General features: G+C 33.5%; 1 protein-coding gene across 4 annotated transcripts in view; it reads right to left on the reverse strand.

Annotated features, from left to right (window-relative positions):
* HCRTR2 (hypocretin (orexin) receptor 2) overlaps positions 1-16,454 on the reverse strand; it is a 125,735-nt gene that overhangs the window by 17,283 nt on the left and 91,998 nt on the right. For all 4 annotated transcript variants that reach the window (XR_001006212.1, XM_011981281.1, XM_011981280.1 and 1 more), the window contains 2 exons: positions 13,494-13,737; positions 5,233-5,348 (listed from right to left, as the gene is read on the reverse strand). Coding sequence is in view for 3 of the 4 variants with exons in the window: in XM_011981281.1 (XP_011836671.1) it covers positions 5,233-5,348; positions 13,494-13,737 (360 nt within the window). In the remaining variant the exon portion in view is untranslated. The remainder of the gene's footprint in view (positions 1-5,232; positions 5,349-13,493; positions 13,738-16,454) is intronic.

Here is a 16,454-nt window from a genome sequence, read left to right on the forward strand (position 1 = left end):
CAACATGGCACAAGTATACATATGTAACAAACCTGCACGTTATGCACATGTACCCTAGAACTTAAAGTATAATAAAAAAATATATATATATAAAATTTATATCTGCCATTTTACTATTTGTGACTTATATATATTGTATCTCATGTTCTTCTATTTCCTCACTACTGCTTTATTTTGTGTTAAATATTTTCTGTATACTATTTTAATTCTTTTGTTGCTTTACCTATATTTCTACATTTTTCAGAAAATTATTTTCTTACTGGTTACACTGGGGATTAAAATTAGCAACTTAATCTAAACAATCTGCTTAGATTATGCCAATGTAATTTCAATAGTATAAAACAAATTTGCTGTAATATAGCTCCGTTTCCTCCTCCTTTTTGAATTACATCTGTATACATTATAAAGTGAATCTTCACAATTTTATAGCTATTGTTTTATGCAGTTATTCTTTAAATCAGATAACAGAAGATAAATATGTTTATTCTGTCTACTGTATTTACCTATGTAGTAACCTTTACTGGTGCTCTTTATTTTTTTGTATGGACTCTAGTTACTGCCTTCCTGATTCTGCCTCTGCAATTATAATTTGTTTGCTATTTTCTCACACTAGACTGATTTGTCACCATCAACTATTATTTATCTTAAGTTCTCTTTGAAGAATGCTGAATAAAGAGCAACAGAAAACTTTGTGATAAGAGCTGGGAAGGAGAAGGTCTTTCAAAGCCCTTGAAAAGCTGAACTATAGTTTCAGACCCAAGTATCTATTACAGTCCATTCTCAGTACCTCACACCATAGCTGATACAGAGTATGTGCTGAATAAATGTGAAATAAATTAACACAAGCACATGATGATTAAGATTTAGTGTTGAATTATATGAAAGGTCTGAACTAGGAAAAATGCCGACAGATAAATGAAAGGGTCAAGCAAGCTAACTTCTTTAAAAAAAATAAGTTTTAGAAAATAATCTGTAGAATTTCCTGAGTACTCTGAGTCAAATTGCCAAAAAGAGAGAAACAGAGAGAGAGAGAGAGAATTTAAGTAGTTCACAGCAATGTGTTAGCTAATTCTTTTAATGAGGCTTAAACTCCTTGAGAAAGTCAGACAAGGACACACAATTTGCTCACTAATAATCTTACACTTACTAATTCAAAAGCACACAACAGATTTCATGCATCTCTGTAATTTTAAGCAAATAGGACAAGCTCTTCATTTGATGGCTCACTTAATGTAGCCTATGGCACACATAATACCTTACAACTTTGTTTATAGACACTGACAGTTGGAAATTGAGAGTTGCTCAAGCAGAATTCTATGTAATCACCCATTTGAGGTTAATTCACTTTATTGTGGCTGCTAAAGTGAGTTCAGCTGAACTTGGCATTTTCCATTCCAATCTGTTTTGTAAATGATTTTAGTTTCACAGCCCAAACATTTTACTGCAAATCTTCTGAATCGTGTGGCTTGCACTAATCAGCATAGTTCATGAAAAGAATGTGGATTATTTCTGAGTCTGTGATGCAATATATTTTAAACTTTATTTCAGAGTTTGGGAAATTTCAAACTATACGCTTAAATGGTGGAAAATTAAATTGTTTGGATTTTGGTGTCACTCATTTATTTAACAAACTTTTTAAAACATTTTCTGTGGCCGGGCGTGGTGGCTCACACCTGTAATCCCAGCACTTTGGGAGGCCAACGTGGGCGGATCATGAGGTCAGGAGAGTGAGACCATCCTGGCTAGCATGGTAAAACCCTGTCTCTACTAAAAAATACAAAAAATTAGCCGGGCGTGGTGGTGGACACCTGTAGTCCCAGCTGCTCAGGAGGCTGAGGTGAGAGAATGGCGTGAACCCAGGAGGTGGAGCTTGCAGTGAGCCGAGGTCGCGCCACTGCACTCCAGCCTGGGTGACAGAGTGAGACTCTGTCTCAAAGAAAAAAAAAAAAATTTTCTCTGATGGTACCATGTAAACTTTAGGGTAACCATGGTATCATGGTAAAGTTTTACCATGTTAAAGTAACAAGACAGATACATTACAACCTTTAAAGAGTTTTAAATGTGTGCCAATTTGTAAATAAATGAACAAGAAATTATAAGCATATATTTTATACAATGCACACTAACTAGTAAAAATAAGGAAATAGGGCATAATCTTAACACTGAGCATTCCCCAACAAAATCTCAATCCAAATCTAAAACATCTTTATTTCCACATGCTATTAATTGCTTTTTCCCCTTCAAGAAATTCTAATCCATTTCTACAAACGTTTATCAGAGTAACTGGGCAATAGATTCTCTATGTCCTCTTTTATCTAAATTTCCCCGGCACTTTCTCCTATTCTACTTGCTTTTTCCTTATGAAAAAAGCAACTGATGTGTGCTGAGCACGTGCTATTTCTAGGGGTACAAAGATGACAGCGAGACAATCTTTATCTTAGTAGAGCTGACAGACAAATAAGAAGCACTATGTTGGTATTTCCATGTGCATTTAAAAAAACAGAAACAATCACACACACCAATTCAACACATGCTCGTTATTTTAGAAATATAAGTACAATTAGTTGAGAGGCCATTATTAAACAACATCTATTAAGATATTTTGTTTAATGAGCACTTTCTATATTTAGGCACTGGAGTTAATTCATCTAAGCAAGCTTATCCAACCCACCTAATATTTTGCTGTTGCAGTTCTCTTTTGGTTTTTTTTTTTTTTTTTTTTTAGGCTTTTAGCAGCCTGAAGCCATGGTTTTTTGTTTCTGTCTCTAGTAATAAGCAGAAAATAGGGATGAGGAATGGGTTTTACTGGCCCAACCAGAAATAGAAACTAAGAACCCACAACTGTGTTCTCTCCCTTGGACACCCCTGAATACATGTAACAAACCTATGAGGAAGATGGTATGTGACCCCATTTTAAAGTTAATAAAGGGAGTCACAGAAATTTAAGTCATTTACAAAATTCATGTAACTACTAAGTGGTGGAGTGAGGATTTAAATTCATACAGTCTGGCCCTTGTGTTTTTGACTTCTCTGTAGTGTATCATTCCAGATCATTCATTCCCACCTTGTAGGAAGCGCCCCATTGCCCTGTGATGTGTGGTGTCTTTCTGTCAGAGAAGAATGCTTCCCCTCTTCATGGTCAAGTTTAACCACATGACTTGTTTAGCCAATGAAAAGTGAGATGTAACACATGTCGGTTCATAAAAGACATTAAGAGAAAATATACTTTTCTTCCAGTTTCCTTTTTCTCTCAGTCTCAGAATGGCATGTGCCAGAAAGTACCATTTCTTCAGACTAGGTTCTGGAATAAGAAAACATACGGAGCACAGTGCCCCGGCCAATCCTCACCACTGACCTGTAATATGAGTGAAACAGAACTGTTGTTGCAAATCACATTTTTTTTTTTTTTTTTTTGAGACGGAGTCTCGCTCTGTCGCCCAGGCTGGAGTGCAGTGGCCGGATCTCTGCTCACTGCAAGCTCCGCCTCCCGGGTTTACGCCATTCTCCTGCCTCAGCCTCCCGAGTAGCTGGGACTACAGGCGCCCGCCACCTCGCCCGGCTAGTTTTTTGTATTTTTTTTAGTAGAGAGGGGGTTTCACCGTGTTAGCCAGGATGGTCTCGATCTCCTGACCTCGTGATCCGCCCGTCTCGGCCTCCCAAAGTGCTGGGATTACAGGCTTGAGCCACCGCGCCCGGCCCAACAAACCACATTTTTAAATAGAAGAATAACCTAGCAAAACATGACAGATACAATAACAGGTACTAGGAAACAGGATGCTGTAGTAACAAACACCCTAAATTATAAGCATTGGCTTCACAGGGAGGTGGAGAGTGCTGAGAAAACTATCACCAACATCTAGAAAATCACCACTCATGTGTCATAATGGTCCACATTTGTTTTTATAGTAACAAATGATGGGAAACAAAATTTTAATAAATGTTGCTACTGGTTGCACTTGTAAGGTCATAAAAGAAATGACTTCTTTGTAAAAGTAGAGGAAAGGGGAACATTTGAAATTATGAGCCATGTAGTGTTGAAAAATATGAGTGTTGCTCATATCCAGTCAGTGACAGATGATCTTGAAAAATGCTTTGAATAACAAGGGTTGATTTAAAAAACAAAGACACATCCTCAAAGACCAAATAAAGTGTTTGTGAAATATTTTTAATGAATTAAGGTGACTCCAGTAAATCTTTTCAGTTGGATAAAATGTGTCAGAGAAAACTGACTAATGGCATGGCTTTCCACAAGCCTGATAAACTAAATATTGACGGTAAGTTTAAAGAAGGAGGGAAATAGATCTCTGAGAATTATGGCATTTTAAGATACATTTTACAAAATGTGACAGACTGAGCCACATCGTTTTTATCTCTATCTTACAAACCACTAAATGTGTTTGTTGGTGATTTGCTTTGCATCATCAAGGTTTAACTTAAATGTTACCTTCCCTGGATTAGATACCCTTTTAGTACATTTTGCTCTGATTCTCTGTGCTTATATTTAAAGAAATTTTCACCCTGCATCTGACCATGTCCCTTCTCTAGACTATGAATTCCTCGATGGCAAAAAGTAGAATTTTTAGCTTTTTTTTGTGAGACGTGTATGTGAATGGTTCATGATATATATTTGAGGAATGAATAACTGAGTGAGTGAATACAAACATTCACTGATACAGCAGAATTATCTAACAAAGTGTAGTAACCCCAAATCAGCATTATATAGTTTTAAAAATTATACATTCTGCCTGAGTCATAATCTTCTAAAGAATGAGATATTTGCAGTTGGAGATTTAACCCATATGTTCAAATGTATTAAATAAATCTGATTATAAATATAACCTTTTAGACTTACAGTCTCAAAAACTCTAAAGGAATTTTTATCTGCTATTTCTCAGAGAAAGCGAAATTAATGTTATGCCTAGACAAAAGTTAATCAATCACAGATGTTAAATTTTGTTTAAAATGTAAAGCACTTTATCAGGTTATAAAATACATTTGCTAAATATTACTCTTAAAAATACCTAGACATATTTCTATGTCTAGGTTCTCATTATTTTAGAAGAACACACAATATGATAATTTTCTGAACATGTTATGTTGGTTCAATGTATTCTTCAATTTTGTTTATACATGCATCCTAAAAAAAAACACAGGCAAATTATTTGGAAGGAATAGCAAATAACAAATTATATGTGGAGGAATAACACACACAAATTATTTGAAACTACATACCTGTCGACACCAGAGTTTACGAAATATTTGCAGATAAGCCAACACCATAAGACACAGTGGTGCCATATATGTCACCAGAAAGAAACAGATGTGGTACATCTTGGGATAAATTTCACCTGGGATGAAAATCAAAACAACAAAAGCTTACATTATAATTGATGGACTTTTTAAAAAGATACATGTCAATGCTTTTCTTCAAAGTACATATTTACCTTTTATTTGATGTCATTGTCATATTATATATGCAAAGGGGAAAATAATTCATAATATTTAACAACTTACCTTTACTCAGTATATGTGTATACACATACCAAATGTAAAGTCTTAATTTCACTTAGTGTACTCAGATAAAGAACAATTAGTTATTTCTTAATTTGTGCTACCCAAAGTCAAGTGTTCACTTATTTAAAGGCCCTTTATTTGACTTGATTACATCTGGCTAATTAACAAAATTAATTTTGGTTATTCTAAACTTTCATTTACAAAAAGGGACATGACTCAATGAAAACCTAATAACTAATGCTTTGGTTAAAATCGGAAGAAAATATAAACTCAATTGATTCTTCCTTATTAGAATGTAAGTTCCCTGAGAAATGGGAGGCTATTCCCAGTTGTACCTCCAAATACAAATATGAAAAAAATTTTGAAAACTAAATACGATAAAAATTTGACAATGATTCTTTTTGTTGACTTATTGGAACCTATACAAAATTCCTTCTTAAGCATAGTATGTCTGTGGTGTGTGTATGCTTTTATTAAAAATACATATATGCACTTTTAATAACAAGAATTTTAAGGCTTTATAACATTAATTTTCTCCAATCCAATATGAATATTTTCTCACTTGTTAAGCATAAGCACCTCTAGGACTGCAGTAATTTTTTTGTTTATCATTAATCCTATGTGCACAGATGATACACATCACAGATTAGCCACTTATGAACAAGTCGATTAATGACTTCATGGCATTGTGGTTTAATATTTTAGCTTTCGTAAATTATATTGATTACTAACCTTGTAAATACTTTAGAAGATATATATATATATTCCCTACCTATTACATATTATATGTTCCCTACCTATTTTATATATAATATATATAATTATATATTATATATAGGGAATCTGAATTTATTTCTGTATTTATTTTTTAAAATTTTTTATTCCAATAGGTTTTGGAGGAACAGGTGGTGTTTGTTTTTATTTTGATAGGTTTTAAGGGAACAGGTGGTGTTTGGTTTTACTTCAATAGGTTTTGAGGAAACAGGTGATATTTGGTTACATGAATCTTCACTGGTGATTTCTGAGATTTTGGTGCATCCATCACCCACGCAGTGTACACTTTACCCAGTCTGTAGTCTTTTATCCTTCACCCCCTCTCTTACAATTTCCCCTGAGTCCCTGAAGTCCATTTTATCATTCTTATGCCTTTGCATCCTCCCACTTATGAGTGAGAACACATGTTGTTTGGTTTTCCATTCCTGAATTACTTCAATTAGAATAATGGTCTCCAAATCCATCCAGGTTGCTGGGAATGCCATTATTTCATTCCTTTTTATGGCTGAGTAGTATTCCATGGTATATACATACCACATTTTCTTTATTCACTTATTGATTGATGGGCATTTGGGCTGGTTCTATATTTTTCCATTTGCGAATTGTGCTACTGTAAACATGTGTGTGCAAGTATCTTTTTAGTATAATGACTTATTTTCCTCTGGGTAGCTACCCAATAGGGAGATTGCTGGATCAAATGGTAGATCTACTTTTAGTTCTTCAAAGAATCGCCACACTGTTTTCCATAGTTGTTATACTAGCTTACATTCCCACCAGCAGTGTAAAAGTGTTCCCTCTCCACCACATTCATACCAATGTCTTATTTTTTGGCTTTTTGATTATTTGATTATGGCCATTCTTGTAAGAGTGAGGTGGTATTGGCCAGGCGCAGTAATTACAGGCATGAGCCAATACCACCTTTCTCTTACAAGTGTTATTCCAATACCACTAATTCCAATAATAAGTGTATTATTACTAATAACACTTGTACGAGTAAGGTGGTATTGGCTCATGCCTGCAATCTCAGCACTTTGGGAGACCAAGGCAGGAGAACCTCCTGCAGGAGGTTGCAGACAGCCGAGATAGCACCACTGCACTCCAGCCTGGGTGACAGTGAGAGGCTCCATCAAAAAAAAAAAAAAAAGTAAAGTGGTATTGCATTGTGGTTTTGATTTGCATTTCCCTAATTATTAGTGATATTGAACATTTTTTTCATATGTTTGTTGGTCATTTGTGTATCTTCTTTTGAGAATTGTCTATTCACGTTCTTAGCCAACTTTTGATAGGACTGTTTGCTTCTTTTCTTCCTGATTTGTTTGAGTTCCCTGTAGATTTTAGAAGGTATTTTTATACTAGCTAGTATTTGAATGTATCACAATGGTCTATCTAGTTTTACTGCAGTGTAAAAGAGGAAACAATATATCCTGCATAGATTCCATAGATAGACATTAAATGTAATAACTCATTATAATTCTAATTGAATGCTAACACAACAGGGGTGTTTTGTTTTTCTTCTAAAAATTACATACTTTATTTTGACTTTTCTATTGGCAAGGAGATTTATCCCATATTATTATTGAGGAATAATGCTATTACCTCTATGCATTTTATTCTTTTCATTTCTTCTTAAAAGGGATGTAGAAGCATGAAAGCTTGGTTACATGATTAAATTTGTGATAAGGGCAGTTTATAGTCAGGATTAATCAATAATAATAAGCATGATGATTGTGATAATAATAGATAATATTTATTGAGCAATCATGATTTGATTCTTGCTGAATATATTTTAACATATTTATGAGTTTAATATCCTCCACAATCTTATTTCTATAGCCTGTCTTTCAGATGCCGTTGAGTTTGAGTCTAATGTTCTCCACATTCATCCTAAACCCATCTTATCTTTCGGTTTAGATGTCTTTATCTGTTGCAGTCTTCAGGGGGGTCAGCAGGATGCATGTGTTGGCAGGTCTAAGAGACCAATTTGAGGTGTCATTTGTAGTTTCTCTCTGGCCCAGGTAGCACTCACCTACCTCATCAGTTTCTAACTTCCTTTAAAGTTGATCCTGTAAAACAGGCCAGTTACATAAAAAGTGATAACATTCAAGCATTTCTGACTGGAGGAATAACAAACAGTCTTTCACTTTGAAGTGCCACAGCCTACACAGCATTTGTTGGGCCAATTTCAAAGGAATCTGAAAGTGACCTCGGCACTTCCCAGGCACCTAAGAGGCTTTGAACTTTTATTTGTTTTGAAGAAGTGTCACATGAGCTTTCCACATTAAAAAATCTATATAACTTTGAAGCTTACGTACCTGTGAAGCCCTGATGTCTGCGTAAGACAAATTGAGTGGATAGAGGAAAGCAGATTTGACAGGTAACTTTTTTCCACTGCAGCTATGGATAGCATCACGGTGATAACAGTTTGGCGTTTTGAATAGATGGTAGCAAAAACTCCTTATGTGGTTGGTATATTTATGAATAATTAGAAAAAAACATGTAATTGACTGCTAAATGCACATTATGATAATGAACACTGATATGGAAAAAAGATCAAGCAAAATTATACTTCCAGGGTAGGATAGATTGTTTTAATAAGGAGATTATAATAGATAATTGGGGAAACATGATAGTCTTAAATTCCTCATTTTACACTTAGAGTCTAAGCTGATTAAAAAATCAGATATGCCATTGAAATTTTAAATTATGTGTGATGAAAATAAAGTATTTCTGCACTTCATAAGCAGTGTCTTCAATGTATTTAAGACATTTGTATATAACCTAGAATATAGCTACACAAACTTTGTTCCATATATGCATTACTTTAATTTTAAAAAAGTATTTTAAATATTGATAATCATTAAAAATTACTGTTTTTACTCAACTGCTGAATAAGCACAATCTAAATAAATGTTATATATATATATATGAAACTAACTAATAAGGAACAAATGTGGATCTTTAGTCTTTGAAATCAGAGATTAAAGAGTCATATCATATATTTGACAGGCAAAACTTCATTTCTGTCAGATGAGTTAAGGTTCATTATTCAGCCAGCATGTTATCTTAATTATCTAGAAACTACAAACATTCCTCTTTCATGGTACACGTATCAGGAATTCAGTGAACAAGTAAATTAAATATAATTTCTCAATATTCAACTTGACTGTCTTTTCAAAGTTTAGGGGTGCATTAAATTTACCTAATGTTTAACATGTTTTAATATCTTCTCCCGAACAAATAGGTTTAATAAAACTTCCCATTAATAGACATATACACATATTTATATGCTTTCAAATCTCATAACAGGCCAGATGCCATAATTACTTTGACTGTAAAAAGGGTTCCAATTTTTTAGCCCACCAAAGAACAATTTCTCAGTAATATTCAAAAAGAGAGATATTACTAATCTCCAGTGTTCAGAACAGTTGACCAACAGTACATGATAATTAAACTCTGAATGAATGGTGAAGAAATTATAACTTTGATTGAGTGTATAAAAAGAGTTATTTTCTTTCTTTTTGGAGACAGGGTCTTGCTCTGTCACCCAGGCTGGAGTGCAGTGTCGTAATCTTGGCTCACTGCAACCTCCCCCTTTCGGTTTCAAGCTATTCTGCCTCAGCCTCCTGAGTAGCTGGAATTACAGGCACCTGCCACCACACCGGGCTAATTTTTGTATTTTCAGTAGAGACAAGGTTTCACCATGTTGGCCAGACTGGTTTCGAACTCCTGACCTCATGATCCACCCATCTCGGCCTCCCAAAGTGCTGGGATTACAGGTGTGAGCCACCACACCCGGCAAAGAGTTTCCTTCTATAGGATCTTTCCTGTAGAACTATGCATTTACAAACCAAGCAATCAAGAATTGTGGGTTAATTTAAAAATTTTAGAAGTATGAAATGATGAGACTGAAGCAAAGAGTGAACACATACAAATGTATATTTTAAAGATTATTAAAATAAGTATTAACATTCTTTATATGTTCTTGAGTGTTGTGTGTGTCTGCCAGAAATCATGGCTTATGGTTCTTTTCAGGAAGAATTAATGGGCAATAATGAATAGAATTAGATTTAGAAATCATTTATCCATACATAATTACATATTTCTGGTAAATATTTTAGTTAGACAGAGTTCTCAGTTATTTTGCACCATGAGTAAAACAGCATTTACAGAACTTTTCCAAAAGTTATTTGATAGATATGTATCAACTGGCCAAATTGCTTTTCTGAACTTTTTTCCACTGCAATATTGGTTGTAGGATAATTATGATATCACTCTCTGTTTTTATAACTACATTGTTGATTTAACTTAGAATAAAGATAAGAAACACAGATTATGAATTAATCTCAAATGGAAGGTATTTTACAATAGTCTTTAAAAGCAGGCTAAATGACAGTTGGCTTTTTAAAATCTTTGAATTTAGAGAGCCGACACTGTAAAATATACTTTCCTATAGTTTTTTAAGTTGTGACAATCACACATATGCAAAGGTTTAACATTATAAGTTGAACATGGACTTATAAATAGTTTACATGAACAATGATTTTACATGCTATGTAAAAATCATCATAATAAATGTCTAAGAAAAAAGACAAAAATCTGCTTTGAATTATTTTGTGTTTCTTAAAAACGTGAAGTTATTAGCAATTTCATTTAATATTTAAATGACTGTAGAGCTTTTATTAAGTTGGATTTTGTAGATAATCACTTCAATCCAATAATACTTAACTCTCATGTTTATAAGCATTTAATTATAGGCTATTATAAAATCGTCTTCAAATAGTGTTCTTAAATGACTTCTGTAGGCTAAGTTTAGATTTTTAAGTATTCACCAATCATTTTCTTTTTTTTTTTATGAAAATGTCCATACTAGAGTTATGTAATAAAATATCAGAGTAGAAATGAGTTTTATGTATTTATATTGACCACTCAGAGGTAATTTAAACATCATACATCTGTTTACTTAGTCATAATAGCTGAACAGGATTCCATGGCATTGCAGTCTTTTTGTTAATGGAGGTTACCGTTACTTGATTATTCAGGGAAACATTAAAAAAAAGAAAAGCTTATAAAAGCAACCCATAAACATATAAGTGAAACTAACTGCCAGAATATTAGAGAAAATACTGCTGACACATATTGAAAAATATTTTTATATTTTATCTAATTGCAATATCTATAAAACTTAAGGAATCCCAACTTACAACTTGGAAACTTTAGGTTTAAATGTACCTATTTGCTTCATAATCTTGAAAAAATAATATAATCTTTCTAGGGCTAAATTTAGTCTTGAATTTAGTACAGGATTCTGAGAAAGACCTTTTTAAGCTTTCTAAATATAAATCAGTGTAAAAGAATTATATAAGAGACATGTCACAGTCAGTCCCCAACCCATCTTCTTTCAAAGCTCAATTATTTAGACTACCTGCCCCGATGTTCCAGAAACTACAAGTTCTGACTCACTTTCTCTCTTCTTTGTAATGTAGTATCCATGATGTGGATTTTCTTGCTTTCTGGACATCATTTTCCTTCTTCTCAGTCTTGATAATTTTTGCTTATCTTTAATGTTTTGCTGGAATGCTGGCAGCTCCTCCGTAAACTTTTGTTCAAATGGCCAGAACTGAGTGTGTTCTCTCATTTGTGTTCCCAGCACTTTGTGTATAAATATATTAAAATACTGATTATCCTATGAAAATTTGTTTATTGGTCTTTGAGCCTTATTATATAGAGTGTGCTCCCTTAAGCAGAGTCTGTTTCTCTCCAGGTGGCCACAATGCCTGACATGTACTAAGTTCTCAAGGTGTTGTTTGAGCGTTAAATAAATGGAACATAAGACAATGAATATTGCTACCATTTTGAAAATTTCCATTTATTTTGTTTTTATCTGCACTATTAATTGGGAAAATTGGAAAAAACGAAAAATGATCCAGACAAAAATACAGCAAAAAAAAGTTGCAATGTTAAAAAGGAAAAGTAAATCCCAATAAAAGAGAGAGATTTGATGTTTGGTGTAATAAATAAAGCAAATTGTAAAATTTTAGTTATTATAGGTCTTACAACAATATATGAAATAATCTCAGCCTCTCTTAAATATTATCTTGCTGTAGATGTATCCTGTAGTATATACCTAATATATCAGTGATTGACTTTTTTTTTCCTTGCGGTGTTCTAATACAAACACCAAGGTAGGAAACAACAGAACTTCAAAGATTACAGTATTTAAGAATATTATCCATAATCAATTCCTGGTGTGCACTGCTTGTTTTGATAAATCTTTCTAATAAAAAGCAATTTTAATGTATGAATTCCCTAAATATGAGCTATTTTGGTATACATATCTAAAAGAGGTCAGATTGTATATTTTTTTTTTCAGATTACATGTGATATATTGGAATCAGTGCATGCTATACTGAAATGCAGTTATTTTATTTTGTCATTCTTTCCTGTGCCCGGATTTGTGCTAGCACCAGGTGTTGATTGCAGTGTTCTCACTATTACACAAAAACCTCAGACTGACTCTAAGAATTTCGAACCAAAGAAACATAAAGCCTTCAAACCTGATTGTTTAAATTTCACATCATACATGTCAGATGGGAAACCAGATTGATTCATAATTAATATAATTCTTAAACTGGATAATAATTATGCTAGTAACAAAACTCATCAATTGAATGTATTATGAATAGAGAAAACAAATTTGTATTATTTGACTTAGAGAACCACATGCTGACTCTGGTCATGTTCCCAGGACCATGTGACCCAGGACATGGTCTTAAAATGAAAAAATTCAGTTGTATTTGAAGCCCATTAGGGACATTGACACTAGACAACACAGTGTTGAACCATCTTTTAAATCATGGATCATTCCAGAATACATAATTGGATTTGTATTCCATATTGCTTTTTGTTTAAACAGTTTAACAAAAACTAAAATAACCAAATCTTAATTGCAGAACAGTCTCCTTTCATTTCCTATCTGAAAGATATGAAAATGAGAAAATAGTAGATAACATTTCCAAAGGATTCAGATAGGTAGAGTTATTCTGTAAAATTGTTTTGAAATTCAAGTTGGTTTTCATGCTCTTGCAAAACTGTATTCACAAATGTCAATAAAATATATAAACCTAGCTTTACAATGGCTATGCTAATCCAATTTTCAATTTGCTGCTGTAATATAAATGTCAGTTCATGGGCCATCAGGTACTTACCACCCCAGCGCTCATCACACACTGTAAAGAGGGTGGTTTTATTGGCTAAGCCCGGGAACATGGAGCTGCACTCCATAACGATGGCCTGAGGAATCATTATAATGCAGGAGACAATCCAGATGATGACAATGCTGTTACGGGCCCGCTTTGCTGTGCTCTTAAACATCAAAGGGTGACAGATTGCATACCACCGATCCAAGGCGATACAGCTCAATGTGAGGACAGACACAGACACTGACACGGTCTAGAGAAAAGAAAAATCATAGTAATAGAGAAGCACCAGCTGTTAAAATAGTTACTCTTAATATATTTACTATATAAGAAAGGTAGTCACGACATATAAGCAAATTCAAAGTTGCCAAAAAAAAAAAAAATACATGCAAGTGCTTTCTATTTAAAAAGAAATTATATCGAAAAGAAAAATGAAATATTAGAAATATATTTTTAAATGTATGTTTATTGTTAAACATGAAAATGTATGATGAAAACTTGGCAATCTTTTTTTTATTCCAAATGTCTTAATTTAGAATATGGCATTCTTTAAATAATTACTGTAATTATTTTGTCCTATAACTTTTCCATTGATTGGAAGAAATCATACCCTCATATAGAAAAAATAAAATAAAACACATATGTTTAGTCCAAACTGGAAAAGCCTCACTTATAAAGAAAAATATGTCTTTCTTTTAAATTATCATATAGACATTTGATTTAAATTATATTTAATTAACATTTTTTAATTATAGGTAGCTTATTTCATATTTTCAAATAATAAGGGCTATTTGTACATCAGTGCATTTTCAACATGTAGCACCCAAGGAAAGTTACGAGTCATGTTAAAAGAGAATTCTGTATGCGAATCTCCTTATGACAGTTTGCTTACTGCTAGCCTAGGCAATGTGACTCCAAAAACTAGATAAGCTCACCCAGTCAAAATTTTTATATGATTAACAACACCACAAATCATTCTTTAACTTGGCACTTTAAGGAAATAACAACAGCAGCAAAAAAAAAAAAAAAAAAAAAGTTAAAAATGTCTAGATCCACATGATTAGTTGATGTAATTATGTTCAATGTGCTTTCTTATACTGGATGAAATACTGATTCTGATATCAGTCTCAGAATCCCCTCTCCCTTTAAAAAGACTTTTGATTTCTTTTACATTTTTTTTTACAGATTGTTATTTATTTTCTTTTCAGCAAGTATAAGGTAGTAAATTATTCACTTAATTTGCTTATTTATCGTCTGTTTTCTCTATTGGAACAAAGCTCTATGCTAGGAGGGACTGCTTCTGTTTTTTTCACAACTGTGTCACCAATATCTGATACAACATTTGATGTCCATTATGCATTTAATAAATATTTTCTTTTTAACTTCTATTTTAATTTCAGGGGTACGTGTGCAGGTTTGTTACATAGGTAAATGTCTGTCATGGGGTTTTGTTGTACAGATTATTTCATCACCCAGGTATTAAGCCAAGTATCCATTGCTTATTTTTCCTGATCCTCTCTCTCCTTCCACCCTCTACCCTCTGAAAGGCCCCAGTTCTCACTTATAAATGAGAACATGTGGTATTTGATTTTCTGTTCCTGCATTTGTTTGCTAAGGATAACGGCCTCCAGCATCATTCATGTTGCTGCAAAGGACATGATCTCATTCTTTTTTATGGCTACATAGTATTCCATGGTGTATATGCACCACATTATCTTTATCCAGTCTATCATTGATGGACATTTAGGTTGATTCCACATTTTTGTTATTGTGAATAGTATTGCAACGAATGTATACTTGCATGTCTTTAAAACAAATATTTGTTAATCCATTAATAGTGGTGAGCCTTAATTGAAGACAGTAGATGTAGTCCAGTCATCTTCCTCTATTTTTCTGTCCTGGTTATATTGATCTCATAATATGTGGAAAGGGTAGATATCTCAGTCTTTTACATGAGTACTTTTCTTGTTGATATGTTGATTATAGGTACAAACGAGTGAAAGAGATCTAAGAGCCAGTGCAACAGTGCAGGAAGTCTCTGGGCTGTCAGGATGATCTATCTGTTCTCTCTCTCTGATCATCTAGCTGCACACTATTGACTCACTCACTTTACAGCTTTGGGCCTAATGTGTGTGTTATGTGTTGTGTGTTGTGTGTTGTGTGTGTGTGTATGCTAAATGAAGGAAATCAACAGGATAAGATTCTTACCAACTATTATTCTTTTGTTTCTCTATGGGAGAAGCAGAAGGGTATAGTTGGAATCAAGTTGCAACCAGGTTTTCTGGGCATGAATCCCATCTGACTAACGGAGTGATCTTAGGGAGGTTATTTAACCTCTCCATTCCTCAGTTTTCTCATCTGTAAAATGTGGATGATTAATAGTACTTAACCATGCAATTGTATGGACAGTTAGTTGAGATGAAAATGTCTATTCCAAGGCTGGCATATAAGTGCTGTGTGTTTGCTATTACTTATGATTATAATAATAATTACAATAATGATTATACTATTAGTTTTATCTTTCATTCTTGAGCTTGAAGTTCTATATTTTAATTGGAACAGATAGCTTTTCAAAGAATATTCATAAAATTACAAGTGAAAGCCTAACCTTTGCTAAATTATTGGAGACTAATATCATTTTGAGTGTAATTTTAAAGGGCTGGACTCTGTGAGAATGGGCTTAAGTTGATTAGTGACTCCTGGAAATTTCTTAGTGCTACCTTAGAGTACCTTCAATTTCCTTTCTCAAACCAGTCTCACCTTATTCTCTACAACCTCCATTCCTTCTCTGCAAATAAGTTAAGCACCTCAGGCCCCTCAATACCATTGCTAACCTGGGAATAGAACTATGGTTGTATAGATTTGCACAGTAGCCTTTTCATAGCTTCTGGGCTAGAGATATATTAATCCTCTCTAGCAACTAGAAGTACAAAGTGTTCATCAAGGCTTAGCAATTTATAATCCATTAAT

Source organism: Mandrillus leucophaeus, unplaced genomic scaffold (assembly GCF_000951045.1).
Source record: "Mandrillus leucophaeus isolate KB7577 unplaced genomic scaffold, Mleu.le_1.0 Scaffold223, whole genome shotgun sequence".
In the NCBI taxonomy this organism is placed as follows: Eukaryota; Metazoa; Chordata; class Mammalia; order Primates; family Cercopithecidae; genus Mandrillus; species Mandrillus leucophaeus.